This window comes from Panthera pardus, unplaced genomic scaffold, assembly GCF_024362965.1.
Source record: "Panthera pardus isolate Hobbes unplaced genomic scaffold, ASM2436296v1 HiC_scaffold_6, whole genome shotgun sequence".
Classification (NCBI taxonomy): Eukaryota; Metazoa; Chordata; class Mammalia; order Carnivora; family Felidae; genus Panthera; species Panthera pardus.
Window position 1 is genome coordinate 131,052,680 of NW_026526991.1, and position 18,327 is coordinate 131,071,006.

Consider the following 18,327-nt stretch of genomic DNA (forward strand, 5'->3'; position numbering starts at 1 on the left):
TGCAGTGCTTAGCACACCTATTCCACCAAACAAACAGCTGACTCCTTCTGGTGTCCTAATCTGCAAACAAAAAGCAAAAATGTGAGCCGCTGAAAAAAAACAAACCAAAAAAAAAAAAAAAAAAAAACCACGCAAAAAACCCCCCCAAAACAGAACCCCTCTGGTATTAATACTCTAAGTGGGAAATAAAGACTTTTGAAGTTTGGATGAAGTTCGGCCCAGGAAGTATGCCGCGTCAATGGCTTATTAATTTAGCTCCTTGAAACGTGTTGAAAATATCAGGTTTTCCAGTGGAATGCAAATCAGACAGAGGATGCTTACGGTATTGTTCAACAGTCGTGAGGATGACTGAGAATGTGTGACAGTGACATTCAGGGCTGTGGACAAGTCTACATATATCAGCCTCAACAAATGAGCACTACCCCGAATTTTGGCACAAGAGCTAGATCATGCCCCATGCTGGCTACAGAACACTGAAGTTCATCAGATGGTTCTGCGTGCCACAACAGTACCTGTCTTGAATGAGCATTTAGTTTAGAAGCAACAAAACCACAAAGGAGGGTGGTAAGGAGAAATGAAAAGTTAGCAAATTTATGTTAAAAAAGGAGGGAGATTGCAGTCTTTTATCAGAGGCCAAATATACTGTTGTTACAGCTGTTGGGGAAGGGGGGAGGGTGAGAACTGCTCTGAGGTGGAAAACATCCTAAATGATCCCATGAAATCTTAATTACTAGGTTCATATCAGAAAATCTTATCTCCTTTTTTATCTTGTCTCGCAAGGTTCTTGTTCCCCCCAGTTCACGGTGTCTCATCAACAGATTCCAGAGTAATCTCAATCCAGCAAATTACAATTAAACAGCAATACTTAACAATTAACATAATACCTCTAACCCAGATCAAAGATAACATTACTGTTCCAAAATGCCAATATGGGAGGAGTTTTTGTTCTCAGGAAGCAGCTGATACTAAAATATGTATTGCTCACTGAAAAATCCCACTTGAAAGTAGACTTTAAAAATCCATATGCATAACCCTTTTTGCAGAATCTTCTCTAATTCCTTGCACGATCATCAAAGAATCAGGTGCTAAGTCCCAGCTATTGCTGTATTTTATTATTGGTAATGGCATTTTCTGAATATACTTCAAATCCCATCTTTATCTTACTGGTACCTTGTAAACCAGAAAATATTTTTAATTAAAATATATTCTCTTTAATGAACGTATGGATAATAGTGTGAATCTGAATCAAATTAGAAAGTCAACTCTGAACGAGTCATACATGTTTCCTATAATGCTCAACCACTCTCATGTGGCATAATTTTGGATTTCTGGTAAAAATCTACGTCGTATATTTAATCCACAGTTCTCTCTTCTCTCCCCATCAGCATGTGAACTTGCATTTATATAACACACGCACAAGCCAACCCCAGCTTTGCTGTTCACTGCCTATGAGGCATGGGCAGCATGTAACACCTTTGAACATGACCTGTAAAATGGGTATAACCCGCCCCCCAGCAGATCTATCGCTAAGGTTAGAGACAGGTAAATAAAGTGCGTTGGTACACAGTAGGTATTCCATTAATGACTCACGTTTTCATCATTTGAGGGAAAGGGAGAAAACAGTAGTTACGACGCCTTCTGGAAGTGGTCACGCTGCCCCCTATGATAGTTTCTTCATCTATAAAACGAGGTCTGTCCAGATGGTCTCTAAAGCCCCTTTCAACTTGAGCGGTGAAAGCCCCTAGACCCTCCCCCCCCTTTCAGTTTAACTGGACACTGACATTTTTCCAGCTATCTTAACTCGGGAGGACCTAATGAACAAAAATGGTGAATTCACCAAACTGATGAGTTTCCACTCAGGATAACTTTTCTCATTTCCAACAAGGTTACTTACTGAATGTGGGTGGATGGGGGGAATAAGATTTCATTTTGTTTCTTGATGTCTTATTCTAACATCACAAATCGAGTAATTTTAAAGCTGCATTTATAGATTTTTTTCCACCTGCAATTTCTCTTTTCTAAGACGTGATTTCTTAGATTCTTCTGTTTAAAAATTCAAAAGCATCTAAAACCCCTAAACGCATATGTGATCATTGAAAAGGTTAAACAAAGGAAAACCCTCATCCCCCACACCCATCCCAAACCGACTGCCCAAGCTTAAAATAGAATTTTTGAAATCAGTTCCTACTCTACCTTCATTATGCTTTGTTGCAATCGATATTCTACAGTAGCATAAAGACAACAAAACGTCAGTAGTTAAGATTATTTAAAAGGTCTATTTCCATTTACAGTTTCGATACTGAAGGCTTAAAACGCCAAGACTTTGAAGCATATGTCCCAACAATTCAGAGCCACTGCAGAGCCTTAAATGATCTGGGCTCTTTAAACACTGGATGGCTCGTGGGGCCATCAAGCGTAATAATTCATCTCAAAAGCTATTTGTTCATCTGCCTTGAGGACTCAAACATATTACATCTTGCAAACTTATGTAATATATTCTTGTGGGAGAATGCCATTGAAAATATGTCCTACTGCTTTAGAAAATCAACACCAGAAAAGCCCCTATGCTTTATTTAGGTCCCTTTTAGGAACAGGCCAATATTTAGCCGCCTGCAATTTAGTCCAAATGGCAATATACCATATGTGACAACCAGTCCCGAAAACAATAAATCTGTACAGCTATCTTCTCAACCGCATGCATATGGCAATAAGACACAGTGCTAGGTGGGCTTCAAGCATTTTCAGCTTGTCACACGCCCTCCCACACGCCTCTGTTCCCCAAAGATAGTCTCCGATGTGAGTTAATTACAAACTATTTTGGAAAACATGCTACAGTACTCTTAGGGCTAAGAGGATATAATAGTTATCTTGGAAACAAATTATTTACAAATCCTCTATTTTTATTTTTTTTTTTAAAGTTCAATTAAGCAAGAGTTGGCAAGCCCTGAAAACAATGGGGGTCTGATACCAAAGGATATCATTGGGAAACAACTAGCATCTGGAAGAGAAGTGGGGGTAGTAAGTTATACCAGGGTTTGCATAGGAGACTCCATGGCTGAGATACAAAGGCTCTATTCAGAGCAAACAGTTTGAAAAAGCCACATTCATCCACCAAATGAAAAAGACGAATTAAACTTTCATAATTCATAATTTAACTGACAAGAGACAGCATCTTTCGGAGACCATTAACACATTAAATTCACAGAGCATTCATTAGATGGAGATCTTCTGGTCACCTAAGTAGCAGGTGACTGAAAACTCAATCATGATCAAGCCACTTCCTCCTCCGGAGAGCAGAAACCACAAAACTTTCAATAGCAGATGCACAAACAAGTATTATATATCCACGCACACGTATATTTTAAGGGGGACAGGACAGAGATCTTGTAAAACAAGTATCACGGGAATGTTACTAATCAAGATTAATTTCCCAGAGAAAATTGCCAAAAGGAAATTCAATATTTTAATTTACGTTATCTGATTGTCTTAGTTGGGACAATGAACCTGATCGTGTGTACAAGCAAGTTAACATTCTTCATATCGACTGGAAGGACAATTCGCACTTAACAGATTCTATCAGCCACCCCCCTCCCCCACTTTTGTTTTTTTAATCCTAGGGGCTCAAATAATTGGCCACCGTGGAACTTCTCAAAAATCTCTTCACTCATAACATTTAACATGCTAGCAAATGAATCTAGCACCGTAGGGGAAAGCGAGCTGCCAGAGAAATGGATCAGAAAGCTGTGAATGGTCTAAAAACTGCAAAGGGTACATAAGGTGCCAGAAAGAATATGGATGTGAAGTCGTAGAGCGGGTAGAATAGGAAACATTTTGTATGTACTCTTAGCAAGGATAACCGTCGTTTTTTCACTAGATTACTTGTAGCCTAGATTCACTGGCAGAATTCTTGCCCGATAAGAGACAATTTTGTACATTCCAAGTCTAAAATGGACACAGACCTTTCAGACCCGCTTCTGGCAATCCTTTTAGGTTTCTTTTTCGTAACACGCCTGAAATACAAGTGGATGCTATTGACTCGATAGCGCCCGAGCTGATAGAAGAAACTTTCCTATCGAGACTAACGAGCCAGAGAAAAATTAGATATACTTTCCTTTGCTCAGAAATCCCAGCTCCGTACTTCTCCCAAAAAACTCTCCACCCTAGTTTGGCGACGTGTAAAACAACCAGAACCACATTAATTATTAAATTATAGACTGCACATCAGACGAACCACCATGATTACGTAAAAATTACCTCTAATTTCTGCAATAGAGTACACCGGGCTATTTTAACGCTTTATAATTACCCCCCCTCTCCCCCCTCCCCCCGTTTTTTTTTTTTTTTCCTCTTCTCTCCTCTCCTTGCACTTCTCCCACCGCCGGCGAAGAGTCTTCGCAAATGTAAGTCAGAGGAGCGGGTAATATGGTAAGAAGGGAATCTTTAAATGGGCCACGAGAGCTCCACCAGACCCGCATTTCAAATGACACGAGCGTGCACGCGCGCACCCCGCCCCGGGACGCCGCGCCCCGCCGACCGGACCCCACGCCCGGACCCCCGGACTCCGCGTCGGGCTCGCCGGTCCCCACCTGGTCCCCCGCTCGCCGGCCGCCGCCTGAAACCCACGCCCCGACCCCGGTCCGGGTCCCGGTCCCCGCCCCGACCCCGCTCCCCGCACCGCCCGGCGCGGCACGTCCGGACACTCGCCCCGCTCCCCGCGTCCAGCGCCGGCTCACAAGCCCGGGGGAGGCGGCCGAGCCGCAGCCGCCGGCCGCTCTCGCCCTCCTCGGGGGCTCCGGGAGCGAGACCTGGCGGCAGCCGCCCGGCCGGGGGCGCGGGGAGAGCGGCCGCGCGTGCCCCCCGGGGCTGCACTCACATTCTGTCGGGAACTAGCAGGCGGCCCTCGACCATCATGTCCGGGAGGAAATCCAGCTTGAAGGCAGAAGTCATGTTCTCGGCGCGCGCTCTGCGCTCGGGCGGCGGGGGGCGGCTGTGCGCGCGTCCGAGCGGCCGCGGGCGGCGCGAGATGGGCAGGGACAGGTGCGCGCGGCCTCCCGGCGGCCGCCCGAGCCGGCACTTGTCACATTCTCTCCCCTCCCGCTCTCCGCCAATCCCCTCCGAAATCCAGCGCCCCGGCGACGGTCTGCGGAGCGCCAGGTGCGGCGAGCGGAGGCGGAGCTCCGCGCCCGCCGCGCCGCCGCTTAACCCCTGCGGGCCCGCCCGCCCGGCCCCCGGAGGGAGGGACCCGCCCGAGGCCCGCGGCTGGGGAAGCTGAGCTCACCAGCTTTTAAAAATAGCCAGACTTTCCTGGGGTCCCCAGCCTCCAGCAAGGCAAACTAGTTCACCACGCAGCCTCGGTCCAGTTCCGCTCAGTTCCCCCATTTGCACGGCGCCTGGCACGAGGCCCGAATAACCGCTGTGGTAGATCAGTGCCACTGTGTCGCCAAAGCCTAGTTCCCATGACGGTCCAAACCCAAGTCCCCAGCCGAAGCCGGGAGAAAGGGCACCCTCACGAGTGCTTGCTGAAACGCACCTCGGTGCGATCTGCTAGCCAGTGTATGAACTCCCAACAATAACTGATCTAGCATTCGTGGGTTGGCCAAAGTAACTATCAGATAAACGGCCCAAGTGACATTTAGGGACTTATCTCAACGCTTTAAGGACAAAGAGGGCTCAATCTGCACACAATTACATTTCCTTTGTATCATCTTGGAAAAACGCACAAGTTCGGATAAGGGACTGAAAAATGTGAATCACAGTAATCACGTTTTCTTTTAAAAAGGAAACACATTTGTCCTTTTCTAGTATTTAAGGATGAAAAACCAACGGACTTTATGGAAAGACTGTGAGAGCTGTAACGTAACGGCCATGAGGCCTAAACATCCATTTAAGATGTGTGACTTGACTAATAGGAATGGTGAAAAATGGCGAAAATCTCAAAGGAATAAAGCAGGGAGTTGACTTTTCCCTAGCGATTTGCAACAATTCTTGAAAGGTAAGTATACGGTGACGTTCCAATTCGCTGTTGTCATTGTTTTGCTTGGTTATTTACATGAAAGCAAACTTTTCACAAGGTCACAGGATGCAAGGATGTAAAACTTCTCATATTTCATGTGCTAAAGCAACATCATAAACTGCATACCAGAATTACAGTTTGCCTCTTATGGTAATCGCTCTCATTTTGTAAGGACATAGCACACGCCTGGGGATACAGTCACGGTAGCCAGAGGGTTAAACAACTAAGTCACGTGTAGTTAAAGACACCAGGTATAAGCCTGATGTATCAGGCACCATTATTCAGAGAAACGATCTTTTCTCACAACTTCTTGTGCGATCATGAGACCTGACCATCTTTTGAGATTATGAATGAAAACAAATATTTATATACCAATTTTAAATCCACCTATCAATTTTAAATCCAGGCTTGATGGATGGCTTGAGTAATATGAAGTAACAGGCCCGGAGTATTCAATTAAGTCCATACATACTTAATGGACTTGATTTCCTCCTTCAGCTGAACAGTATATCTGGCTTTGACCAAGGCACTTCTAATTCCAAGACAGATGCAGGGCTAGGACTAACCTTCATTTTAAAATATTGCCTTTCTGAGGAATGAGGTCTAAGTTCACAAGGAATTGAAAAACAGAAATTGAAAAACAGATGCAATGAAATGAGTTCTTAGACCCAAAATGCCCAAACTTTTCCTGATAGTATCGAGTTCAGCTTACTCCCTCTCCTCGAGGACTATTGGCTGCCTTTGAAATGATAAGAATTTTGTTGGTCTTTCAATAACCTTAATAAAGTAATTAACTGGATAAATGAGACCAACCTGGTCAGTTCTTGGTTTTCGTACATTATTTATATAAATCCCAAATGTATATAATGAGCCGACTGTATAACAAACTCATTTTAAGAATGAGCATAGCCGGCCTCCAGAACAGAAGCAAAACACAGCCGCGTTCATCAAAAAGAAAAATATTTTCAAATCAGCTGTGGAATAAAGCTCCATACGTATCTCCATTCTATAAGGTAGAAGACGCTTCATTAACATGTACACTTCTGAAATATTTATTTTCTCTTTAATTGCATGTGAATTGGTTGGGAGAAGCTGTAGGGAAGCCCTCTTACTGACTTAAGCCTTCTCAGCAGTTTGTTAAATTCTAGTCTCAAATCCCTTGAGGCAATAGTGGCTTCAAAGCAGCTTTTAATCACACTATAAGGAGGGTGAAGTAGTATGTAAGTAGGTCATAGAGAAAGAATTACAAGTGCATAGGTTATTGCCTTATTTAACAACTACGGTGTATGTACCAGAGTTTTCAAAGCACATTTGCTTCTGCCATTTAAAGTTAGACGCAAAACCAGGGTCAAGTATAAAAAGAAAACCCACTCTTACATGGGATACCGTGATGATGTGAACCAAGGAACGCTTATGGAGTGTAGCTGAGTTTAAATCCTTTGGCTGCCAAATACATAAATAATACAGTGATTGCACAGGCACTTGATGCAGGTGCCAAAGAGAAACAAAATACACACATACACACACCCTCCACAGGGTGTTGTTTCCATGATCATAGCACATACACAATAGTCCTTTTAAAAAATACAAATTTCAAAAGCTCTTGAGTCTAGAAACGAAAACAAAACAAAAACACCCAACCAAATACCACCTGATGAAAAGCGTAAATTTCCCGTTTCACTGCTTTGGCAGAAGGAAAAAACAAAATCTAAAAACAACTCAATGGGGCCCCTTTTTTAATTTTCATGCAGTAATGAGCCATCAGGTATCATGTTTTGGCAGTTGGTGTTATTTGGCAGACAGCTCCGCTGGGCCGCTGTTCACTCGGGTTCAATGGAGCTATTTTATAGCCAAGGATCTTATCAACAGCAGTGAAAAGGGATGAGGCCATCAGCGGGCCCCTCTCGTGGACATGACCTGGTTGGTGACACCACTGTGTGCTGACATCACTGGGGACGGGTCTGTTGGGAACAATGAAGATTCCTCATAGTTTTAGCTTCATTGTAGAAAAACCTTAAGCTCTTTCCTAGGCCCATCCCCCTACCTTCTCTAATTGTCTATTTTTTTTTTTTTTTAATCAACTTGCTATTCATTTCCCAAACAAAAGGCAATTCAAGAATTGGAAGCACTTCAAGGGAAAGTTTCTGAATGACCTCATTTTATATGAGGCCTTCCAAGGCAATCGGGTGCTCTGTGCTGTTTCAGCAAGCTGCTTCCCCCCACCCCCATGCCTCATCTCAAACTGAGTTTTCTCCAATGGTCATTGTTTGCGCACTGAATTATCACTGGCATTAAAAAAAAAAAAATCTCAATAGAAAAAGCATGCTAATAAATGCATTTGTACATAGAGTACACACTGCAGGGAAAAATACTATCCCAGTCACCCCACTCAATCAACAAACCAGAATACAGTCCCTTGATCGTAAAGCTTTCAACATTTTTGCAGAAAGTTTATACCGTAAGTTAGAGACTGGTGCTTGCTATATGGTGATTCGTGTTTATAAGCAATTTTTCCCCCTACAGATAACCTTGTATATTTCACGATAAATTTCCATTTTTTAATTGTTCCTATACACAATGTCCTACATTGCAATCTCTTTAAAAGCAGAACACTATCAGCTATGTTATCATAGATATCATATCATCTTCACAAAAGCGTCTCCCCCTCCCCCCTGCCCCCCCACTTCTGGCTCATCATTACAAACTGGAATCCAAAACATCTTTGCCCTATCACATTTTCGAATTCAAATTTTATTAACATAGCTGTTTCGGTTAAAAAAAAAAAAGCCTAATGTGCTCAGGGCCATTTGGAGCAAGACATACAGGTCCTATAAGGGGATTTCCTATCGTTTCTAGCCAATAAATTTGAAATCCACATGAATGTTATCTACCTGAGAGAATATCTGACTTTGTGGCCATGTGTTTGTTCTTGGCTTTCTCCAGTTTCATTAGTAACTTGCAAAAATAAACAATGGTGTTTTTTTATGTGCTTCAAAACACCCAAACAGATCCTTAAGCGATACATTGAAATACATCTTTTCTTCATCCCATAAAGGCATCCCTTAAAAAGACTTTTATCGCCAATTATAAATTTAAAATGATCACTTTAATATTCACACACGCCCCCCTCCCATTTTCCATTGAAAGCTTCTGGAATGGTGACTTTGTCACATCCCTAAAATGACTTAAGTAAAATTAAATGCCAATAAAGATGAAGTAGTTATTAGAGTCTTATTTTACATTTTTACGGGAATTTTAAGTAGTCACTCTCCCTTGAGAACAGCTGCTACTGGCTTTTTGCAATCTTGTGTTTTTCTGAATCTGTTTTTAATAGAGCAAAAATACATAATGGTGAATTTATCTTCCTTCTGAAGAGGCCCTCAAAATGAAGACGGTTCTTTGTATACATACCTTCGTGCTCCGAAATGAGATGCCCCTCTAGAGTTTCCAGAAGCTTCCATTCCAAGGGGATGAAATGCTAACACTGTGGGTCTGTCAGACCCAGAGCCCAACCAGCTCATCACTTCTCTCTCTAACTTGCCTTTCCCCTTGCCTTTCTCCATGATACCGCTGCTGCCTTCTTTTTGTTCCCCCCTCTTAGCTTTCTCTCTCAGATGGAAGCTAAACAATGCCAGAAGCTTCCCTCTACAGCTGCGTGTCTGAGGAGGCAGGTGACTACCCAAGTAAAGAGAGTTGTGGTTGGTTGCTTATCTGCGAGAGAAATCAAGTTTGCCTTGCCCTGACCAAAGCTGGTTTCTGAACTAGGAACAGCTGCCTCTGGAGTGAGCCATGAGATTCCTTTCCAGACATTACCATTGGGTGGGAGGGGGAGGATGCAAGACTGTGTCCCATGAAGTGAGTACACAGGAGATGAGCATGGGGAAGAACGGAGAAATCGGAGGCAGAGGAAAAAGGTCTAGCGTGGTGATTCGCACACGAAGGCACTCGGTTAAAACCTCTGAAGGAATGTTCCAGTGGCCTCTTGAAGATCCTGAGATGTGTCAGGCTACACGCGGTACCCTTATCTGGTGCCAGTCTGGCGGCAGGAACAAAATTTATGCCTATCAGAATGAGGCGTTTAATTCCCTGGCAATCTGCCCTCCGACACCCCCCCCCCAACCCCCACAAAAGGTCTTCCCCAATTGGCCACAAGTTCTCATCTTACTGTCACGTGTTGTTCAATTAAAAAAGAGAAACTTCTGCTTGACAAAACTCAACAGCTGAGTAGCAACAGCTGGGTGGGTCCAGGAGTGGGGTGGACGTGAGGTCCAGAGAGAGAGAAGCAACAGGTGGGGGTGAAGGAAAAGAAATGGGAGTTTCAAGCCTTGGGGTGGGGCTGTCTGAGACAGATCCTGGCAACCATCAAAACTTCAACTCAATTGGAGAGGCAATCTCAGAAGGCATGACAGCCCCATTTGCCCGAATGTTAACTCTCTCTCCCTCTCTTTTTTTTTCTGAACAAATACCTCTTGAGGAAGAGTGAAGATTAAGAGCAAAAGCTTGGGTTTCTGTAAAGCAAAACACATGAATCCACTTTACCCACAATGATGACGGATGCCTTCAAAGAGCTTTGGTTACCAGGATCAGAAGCCACCTGATACGGGGCGTGCAGATCAGATTCTTGAAGGCAAATGCTACTTTCAAACTGAATGAAAAAGATTAGAAGATTTAAGAGCCCAACCTGTTTGATTGTGCATTTGATTCTGTCAATGACACCAGGGAACGCGTCATTTAATTTACTGATTCATCAGCTAGACCTTTGTCATATGCGTGGCCATCATTTCCTCATAGGGATGAAGGGCTGAAAACTCAAACTCTACCATGATCTTCCCATAAGAAGTGCAATGTGTTAACCTAATTGTTCCTACAGCAATTATATAACAAAGCTATTAAAATGACATGTAGGTTGAAAATACATTAAGGTTTTGAGTACAGGAAATTTATTTTTTCCCTATAATATGGTTCAAATCTCTAGCTATTTTTAGCTTATGATAGACGGTTTTGAAAATCCCCAATGACTTTTTATTGAAATTTGCTTTCGATGCTAATTCCCCTGAAGTCCATTAGGGCCAAAAAAAAAAAAAAAAAATGTTTTTCTTCCCCTTATAAGAACTACCCAAAATCTTCGTGGAAAAGTGGCATAGCTATCTACCCACACTAAGTGGCATGTGTTCTATCTTAACTCCACTGCTGGATGTCAACTTTGACGGTACCCATAGCTCCATCTCAATACTCTCTGGAGGCTACTAGCTATATTTGCCCTATTTCATAGGAATATGGCAAGGTCAGGGAGCAGGAGAGGTGGGAAAGACATTGGGTCCAAGGAAGAAAGGAGAGGAAGCTTAGGATTTTGTTTTGCTTCGTTTTAATAACAAAGATAACTCCAGGGTGTTATCTCCAGGGTGTCTAAGGACACCTGCTCTCTCCTCCTCAGTCACCTGCCCTTCCAGCCAGTTCAACTACCCTTCCTCTGCGTCGCACCACTGGTTCGTTTCTCCCTGCTGTTCTCTCTCCTTTCATGACCCTCTTGAGTTTCTAGAAGGCTGAGACTACGTCTCATGTTGAGCACAATATATATTTGTACCTTGACCGGTTATGATTACAATAGGACATCTTTTGGCCCCTCTTGTAGATAAAAAGTTACATTTCAATTTCATAACGCTTTAAAATTCTCTTTTCCCTGCCAATGTCTATTCCCATTGTACAGCTTAAAGCCTTAGAAAAGTGAGGCATAGGATGCTTTAGTTCAAAGACCTCATGAACTAAAAGGCAGATGAGTGAGGATATGAGGGAAGTTGTTAGAAGCCAGAAGCAAACACCACTGAGATTTTTCCTTTCTTGTTCGTTATTTTTCTGTTGTTACTGTACAACTTCCTCAGTAGTGAAACTATGGAGCATGTACAAACCAAAGGCCATGGCAGAAACGCAGCACCAGAGGAAGACATGACTTTCAAGTGTCAGACATTCAATAGTTATACTCTCCACTTGTCAGGGAAGGAGTCTGGTTGAGTCCTGAGTTTGAACCCTCCCCTGTGAGCTGTGTGTCTGTAGGCCTCTTCCTTTACCTCGGTCTGCCTCAGTTTTCCATCTTTAAAATGGTAATAACACAACTACCACTAAATGTCAGATGTCTGTGAGGATTAAATGATATCAAATAAAAGAAACCACCTAGTCTAGTCCCAGGTATGGGTGGCTAATAAATTTTGGCTTTATTCCCCACTTCCAGTCATAATCCGCCCACCATCTTTGTTTAAACCTGGAACTGACAGGTGGAAAGGAAAAGAGAGAGCCGGTACTAATCCTATTGTTCTTGTAGCATCCAAGTGTCACAGACACTTCTGTTTCTAAGGCCAGCAGCCCAGGTCAGAGGCAAGGGGAAGCCTATAGCTCACGGAAAGCAGGCACTAGACATCCTGGGGCTTGGGGTAAGGTCTCCATCCCTTTTCTTCAGGTCAGTTTCCAAAGAGAAGGTCCAAATGAATCCTAATCACTACCGTCAGGAACTTAGGCCTCTTACCATCAACTCCGGGACGTTTCATGTTCAGAGCTGCTTCCTAAATCATCTCTGAATGAACAGGTAAGCCATTTTACAGAGCCCAAGAGAGAGCTGGGGTCCCAGACCAAGACGTGCAAGAAGCAAGACATTTACAGACCAGGACCTCGCAGGGCCTGCAGCCCTGGCGTGGCCGGGACGGACCGCTTTCCAGGAAGGTGAGTGGCACCCGATCCGTCTCTACTGTTCCAGTCAGTTCGCACACGGGCCAGAGACCAGCAGTACCATCCATAAGCTCAACACAGGCTTTGTACCCTTTTTTACCGCTTGCAGCTGCAACCTTTCTCAAGCCAGGGATGAAAAAAGCCACGATGTTGTAGGTGTATCATTGTTATAACTTTAAACCCCAAGCTCTCCTTGACCAAGACAGCAAAGTTTGTAGAACTGAACGATTGTTCATTCAGAATTGAAAATTCAAGTTTTTCTTTTTCTCTGAGGGCATGCTGGCATGCTGGCAAGTTCTGCTTTCTAAACCCCAGTGATTCGTCACGATCCTAAGCAGCCAATCATGGGTGGGTCAACTTGGAATGGAACTGAAGGTGGTGGCTCGAGCTGCCCTGGTAATCGGTGTCACTCTGGGCTGGTGTCATCTTCTCCCCACAGACACCATTTCCCGTTAACCATGATGGGCTTGACATACAAGGGAATGTGCTGACATGAGTCACGGCCCGAAAGAAAAGCTGCAGAGACGATACCTGTGCACGATAATCCCTAACGACATTGCATGAAACATTCGGAGTGTGGGGACAAAGGGTATCTCATCCCAAATCAAGGTGAAAGAGCATATTTCTGAGTTGAGTGGAGGTTCACACACACACACACACACACACACACACACACACACACACACAGCCTTATGGATCTGTCTAGCTTCCACGTCATTCCCATCTCTGTAGATGGCTGCCACGTGACTGGAAAGGCGCTTCAGCTCCAGCTTTAGTTCTTAATGGGCAACCACATTAAAGCCTCACATATGCCTTCCTTCCTCTGACACCCTCTTCCCAATGTCAATTAACTAAAATGCCATGAATTTCAATCCTTTCCAAAACACTGCCTTGTCTTTCCTACAGAACAAGTCACCGTGAACCAAAAAAACCAAAAAACAAAAAATGAAAAACAGACAAACAAACACCTCCCAAAGCCCATAACCATTAGACGAAGCAATAGTTTTATGAAAGGGGAAGCCTGCCCCTCTCAACACCGTCTGCCAGGAATTACCAGTATGTAGAAATAAATTCAGTGAATGCTGCTAAAGATGAACCAAGGCACTATTGCAACTGATTGGACTGTATTTGCTCCTGCTGGAAGAAGTGCAGATAAACGCAGTGGAGCTGGGTGGGGGTGGGGGGTGGGGCGCTGGGGTGGCTCAGTGGGTTAAACATCCGACTCTTGGTTTCGGCTCAGGTCATGATCTCGAGGTTTGTGAGATCAAGCCCTGCGTTGGGTTCTGTACGGACCCAGCTTGGGATTCTCTCTCTCTGCCCCTCCCCTGCTCACGTGAGCCCTGTCTCTCTCTCAAAATAAATAATAATAAATAAACATTTTAAAAATGCAACAGAGCTGGGGAGATGCCATTGAGCAAACTCCGCTCTGTCAATGACTTCACAGACATCTCTACAAGAAATGAAGTTGGATATGTCTCATTCCCCCACTACCGTCGTCCTACCAGTTCATGATATGGTTTTCACCTGTAAATTCTGACCCCTTACCTTCAGAGCCACCATTCCCACATAACCCTACTCCCTCTGCATTTTACCTGCTTTTCATCAACCTGGGTGTTTCCGGGGCTGTGCACAATGAACTTTCCATCAGCCACATTTTCACCTAATTAACCACCCTGATGACAATAATTAGTATTGAGTCGCTCTTGGAATGACTTCCTAGGTATTCAAGCACAATCTGCACTTGCTATAAAGTTCTACATATAAATATTAATCAAATGCCCTCCTTTGTTTTTCAGCCCCAAAGGGATATTTTGCAATCATACACACTCCTATTTTTAAAAAGAAAAAAACAAAACAAAACACAGTGAGGTGTCGTTTTAACAAATAAAAAAGAGAATTAATACATTGAGGTTACAGATCTCAGTCTGTGGTCTGCTGAACACATCCATGCGAGTATTCCCAGGGCTCATGTGTGAAGGGAGTCTGGGTAGAATCTATTGAAAGAAGCCATTTTCCCAGTTTGAGTCTTTTGCTCTTCCTTTTCCTGCAAGTCTCAGCTTAGAATTAAAATTTACTTTGACGTGTGTTTAGGTCACTATGGAGGGGGCTCATCACACACGGAGGCTAATGGAAGGATACAGATTACATATCTTCTTACTGCTGGGGAATTAGATGCAGGCAAGTTTGTCAACTTCAGGCAAGCTCACACCGTCCCCAGCAGGCTAAAGGAAAAGACACCCATGTGCTGAATACTGGAATGAGGGTCTCTGAATTCTAAAACCTGATGATGGGTCAAACCACAGGAGAAACAAAGTAAGAAAGGATTTCCCTTGTTCTTGTACCTAATTATGAACACCCAGGAATTAAAGTGAATGGATCACAGGTAAATAATTATAATATAGTCAAAAATTCAACATGGAGGTTTCCAAGTTATTTCTTTATTTCGGTGTGCCACTGACAAGCAGCTAGGGAGCACATAGGACTACTTTTCTCCCAAACCACAAAAAAATTGCTTTGCAGCCTTTGTTTGGAATAAAAATTTCCCATGAAAGCAGAATCTAGGTGTGATGGTAACAGTGGGCTTCAGATATAAAGCTTCGCCAATTACCTTTTATGAGCTCATCCTAAAAGCAATTATTGGCGTGCCCGATGGAATGAGCAGTTCAGATCCCATTGGAAGTAAGAGAACATAATAAGTATGCATTTAAAATCCACTCTATTCACAATGGATAACTTTCGAAATATTATTATACTATACAGACCCTTTTGGGGTCCACCCAGGCTCTAAATATACTGTCAACAGAAAATTTATACTTGAGAAGGCAATTTATTTAGCCTGAAACATTAATCTTACTAGTTTTGAAGTAGATATTTCATGACATTTCAACTTAAGTTAAAAAAAATTAAAACGCATGTCCAAACTCTAAAAAACAGTTACCGTTCCATACTGTGTTTTTATAAAGAAGGCATTTTCTTCCTTATTTACTGAGTGTCGTTAATTTGAACCACAATACAACCCAAAAGGAAAATTTGTAACTAAATATTTTTTTTTAATTTGCCCTTTAAAGTGATTTCCCTTCTTTCTGTGTTTAAAAATTAGGTCCTTAATCTTCCTTCGTAAATTTACTAATATTTTTCAATGTATTGCTCTGGCATGAACAAGTAATTAAACAAAACACTAACGTATTAGATAAGATATATTCTATGTAGAAACCAACATTAGTATGATGATTTTCAATGTAAATCAATGGCCACTGAATATTCTAGGACCAGTTCTCTTACATTACGCGTGAGAATAAAAATGGTTTCAATATTTGAGAAGTTTGAAACAGATTTTCCCGTTTTCTCTTTTTGAACTCTGTTTTCACCTTAGAAACCAATGCTTATGTTATAAAATGAAAGATTTTTGAAGACATGAGAAATGTTTGCCCTGCATAAAAATGCATCTTATAAGCACATAACCATATGTCAAAAATCAGTAGATTCCACAGAGACCTTTAACTTAACAACTTAAATAGGCTATGTAACAATAGTTTATAGGTTTGGTTAATGACCAAAATTCTAAGGGCAAAAGTTCTCACGTGTCCTTGAATTTCTAAACTCTTTATCTACCTGGATGTCAAAAGAGGAGGTAGAAGCTAGAAATGATAATTTCCTTAAACATTAGAAATATTCCCCTTAACTTCTTTTTTATGCTATGTTCCGTGAGTCCACCAAATAGACAAATTTAAAATCCCCCAGCATTAAACACTGTAGAGGCATGTCTGATAACAAGGTATTTGCCAGAATGATAATGGTATTACAAGCAGTCTCAATCAATACATTTCTTTCTGTAGTTAACAGAGAGGTAAGCAATAAATCTCTAACTTAATCCAACCAACATAGCTGCAAAATGCAAAAAGCTTTATGAATGGTAGATATTAATTTTTTTAAAAGCACAAAACCACAAACAAGCAGTTCTAAAAGCTCTTCATTCTGTAGAGTCTATACAAACAAGATTAAAGCAGATAAAAAGGGTGTTGAGAAAGAAAAAAAAAAAAAAAAAAAGCCCCAGACATGCATTAAGCTAGTTTGACAGCTCCATTGTTCAACCGGTCCCATTGTCAGACCCAAAGATGTATTCAGTGCTACAATGTCTGCTAGCAAATAAACAAAAGACTACATTTTTCAAAGCAGGATGCCAATTCTATCATAATTCTTTCTCTGCTTCCCCAAAGGTCAGTGGTGGCTCCTCTCGGTATGTGATCGAACCCTAACACAGATGCAAGAAACAAATATTTGCTTTCAATACATAGGGACCCAGGACGCCATGCATGAACAGAGGTCTTTAAGCAGGTACACATTTTGGCAAACAGGATAAAGTGATCCAAACCTGGTAACACAGAAGGACTATTTAGGTAGGCTAAGTCCAGATTAGAGCGGTATTTGGAACGCAAGTCTAATATGGAGTCTCCTTAGCTCCTTTTTCGGTGATTATTCCATGCAGAGTGCATGATAATGAAAGAGGCTTAGACATTGCAAAGGAAAAGACAAACCAAGAGCCAGATTCAGAGCCTTTAAAATTATCCACTGGCCACTCACAAATAGCAGGGAACAAATACACGATACGCTTTCAAAAGGCAACGGGTGCAAATATAACTCGCACAGGGCAATCCTTTTCCTTTCTCTTGCTGGCTCCCTTTCTCCCAGTCCTTGGTCTCGATTTCGTTTCTCTCTCTCTCTCTCTCTCTCTCTCTCTCTCTCTCTCGATTCTTTTTTCCCTCTCTAAGATAAGGAAGCTACTTGATGCCGAGCATGATTATTGTCTCAGCCAGCTCTAGAAACTAGAAAAGCACACATTAAAAACAAAGGACACAACAACATACCTTAAAAGCAGCTCTTCATTTCTCATAGTAACAGCGGATTTGGGACAGCGCATGCTTTCTACACTGATACACTGATAGTCTCAACAAAAGCCAGTTCAGAAGTGCGCTCAAACATCAATGCCACAGTAGCTGTTCACTAATGCGCTCCCTCTCTCTCTCCCCCTCTCTCTCTCCCTCTCTCTCTTTCCCCACTCTCTTCTCTAGTCAAATTCTGAATGGTGGAGCAAAGGGGCTCCTGCAGATTCACTAAGTAGAAATAATCCTCTCTGACAAGTTATGTTGTCTAGGCATATTTTTACATTAATACACTGTGCTGCCTATAGGGGTCTTGCGTGCATTCACTCAAGCCTGCCTGGTGTTAATTCTCCTAATTACCATCTTAAAAAATTGGAAAGAAAAATAAGTGACTCGTTTACCTTTTTTTTAGACATATAATAGCAAAGCCAGTGTCACATTTTCTTTTTTCTATCCACTATCAGCACACATTGCAGACGACCACCAGAGGATTTGGATAGGTCAGTGTGTGCTAAAAAGCATTTTTTGCTTCTCTTTTCTGGGACACTGAACTCACAGTTGGATGCATCTATTCCTCTCCTCTTGTCCTCAGGAAGAGTGACAAGGTCAAGACCCTTAGCCCCACCCTGGGTCATGGATGCAGAAGACAGAGATTGGGGGACCTGGAGATATTTTAACTCTATGCACACCAGAGCTCTTGCAGACGACAGCATAATT

The 18,327-nt window shown here is 42.6% G+C and overlaps 1 protein-coding gene across 14 annotated transcripts in view; it reads right to left on the reverse strand.

Annotated features, from left to right (window-relative positions):
- Window positions 1-18,327, reverse strand: part of CELF2 (CUGBP Elav-like family member 2) — an 832,193-nt gene that overhangs the window by 305,803 nt on the left and 508,063 nt on the right. For 2 of the 14 annotated variants that reach the window (XM_019460822.2, XM_053894975.1), the window contains exon 1: window positions 9,425-10,036. The exons of 3 other annotated variants lie outside the window; for them this stretch is intronic. In XM_019460822.2, coding sequence (XP_019316367.2) covers window positions 9,425-9,576 — 152 coding nt within the window. In that variant the 5' untranslated portion in view covers window positions 9,577-10,036. Of the gene's footprint in view, window positions 1-4,873; window positions 5,159-9,424; window positions 10,041-17,102; window positions 17,215-17,595; window positions 17,764-18,327 lie in introns of those variants that run through there. 9 more of the 14 variants (XM_019460827.2, XM_053894978.1, XM_019460828.2 and 6 more) reach the window with 9 other exon arrangements.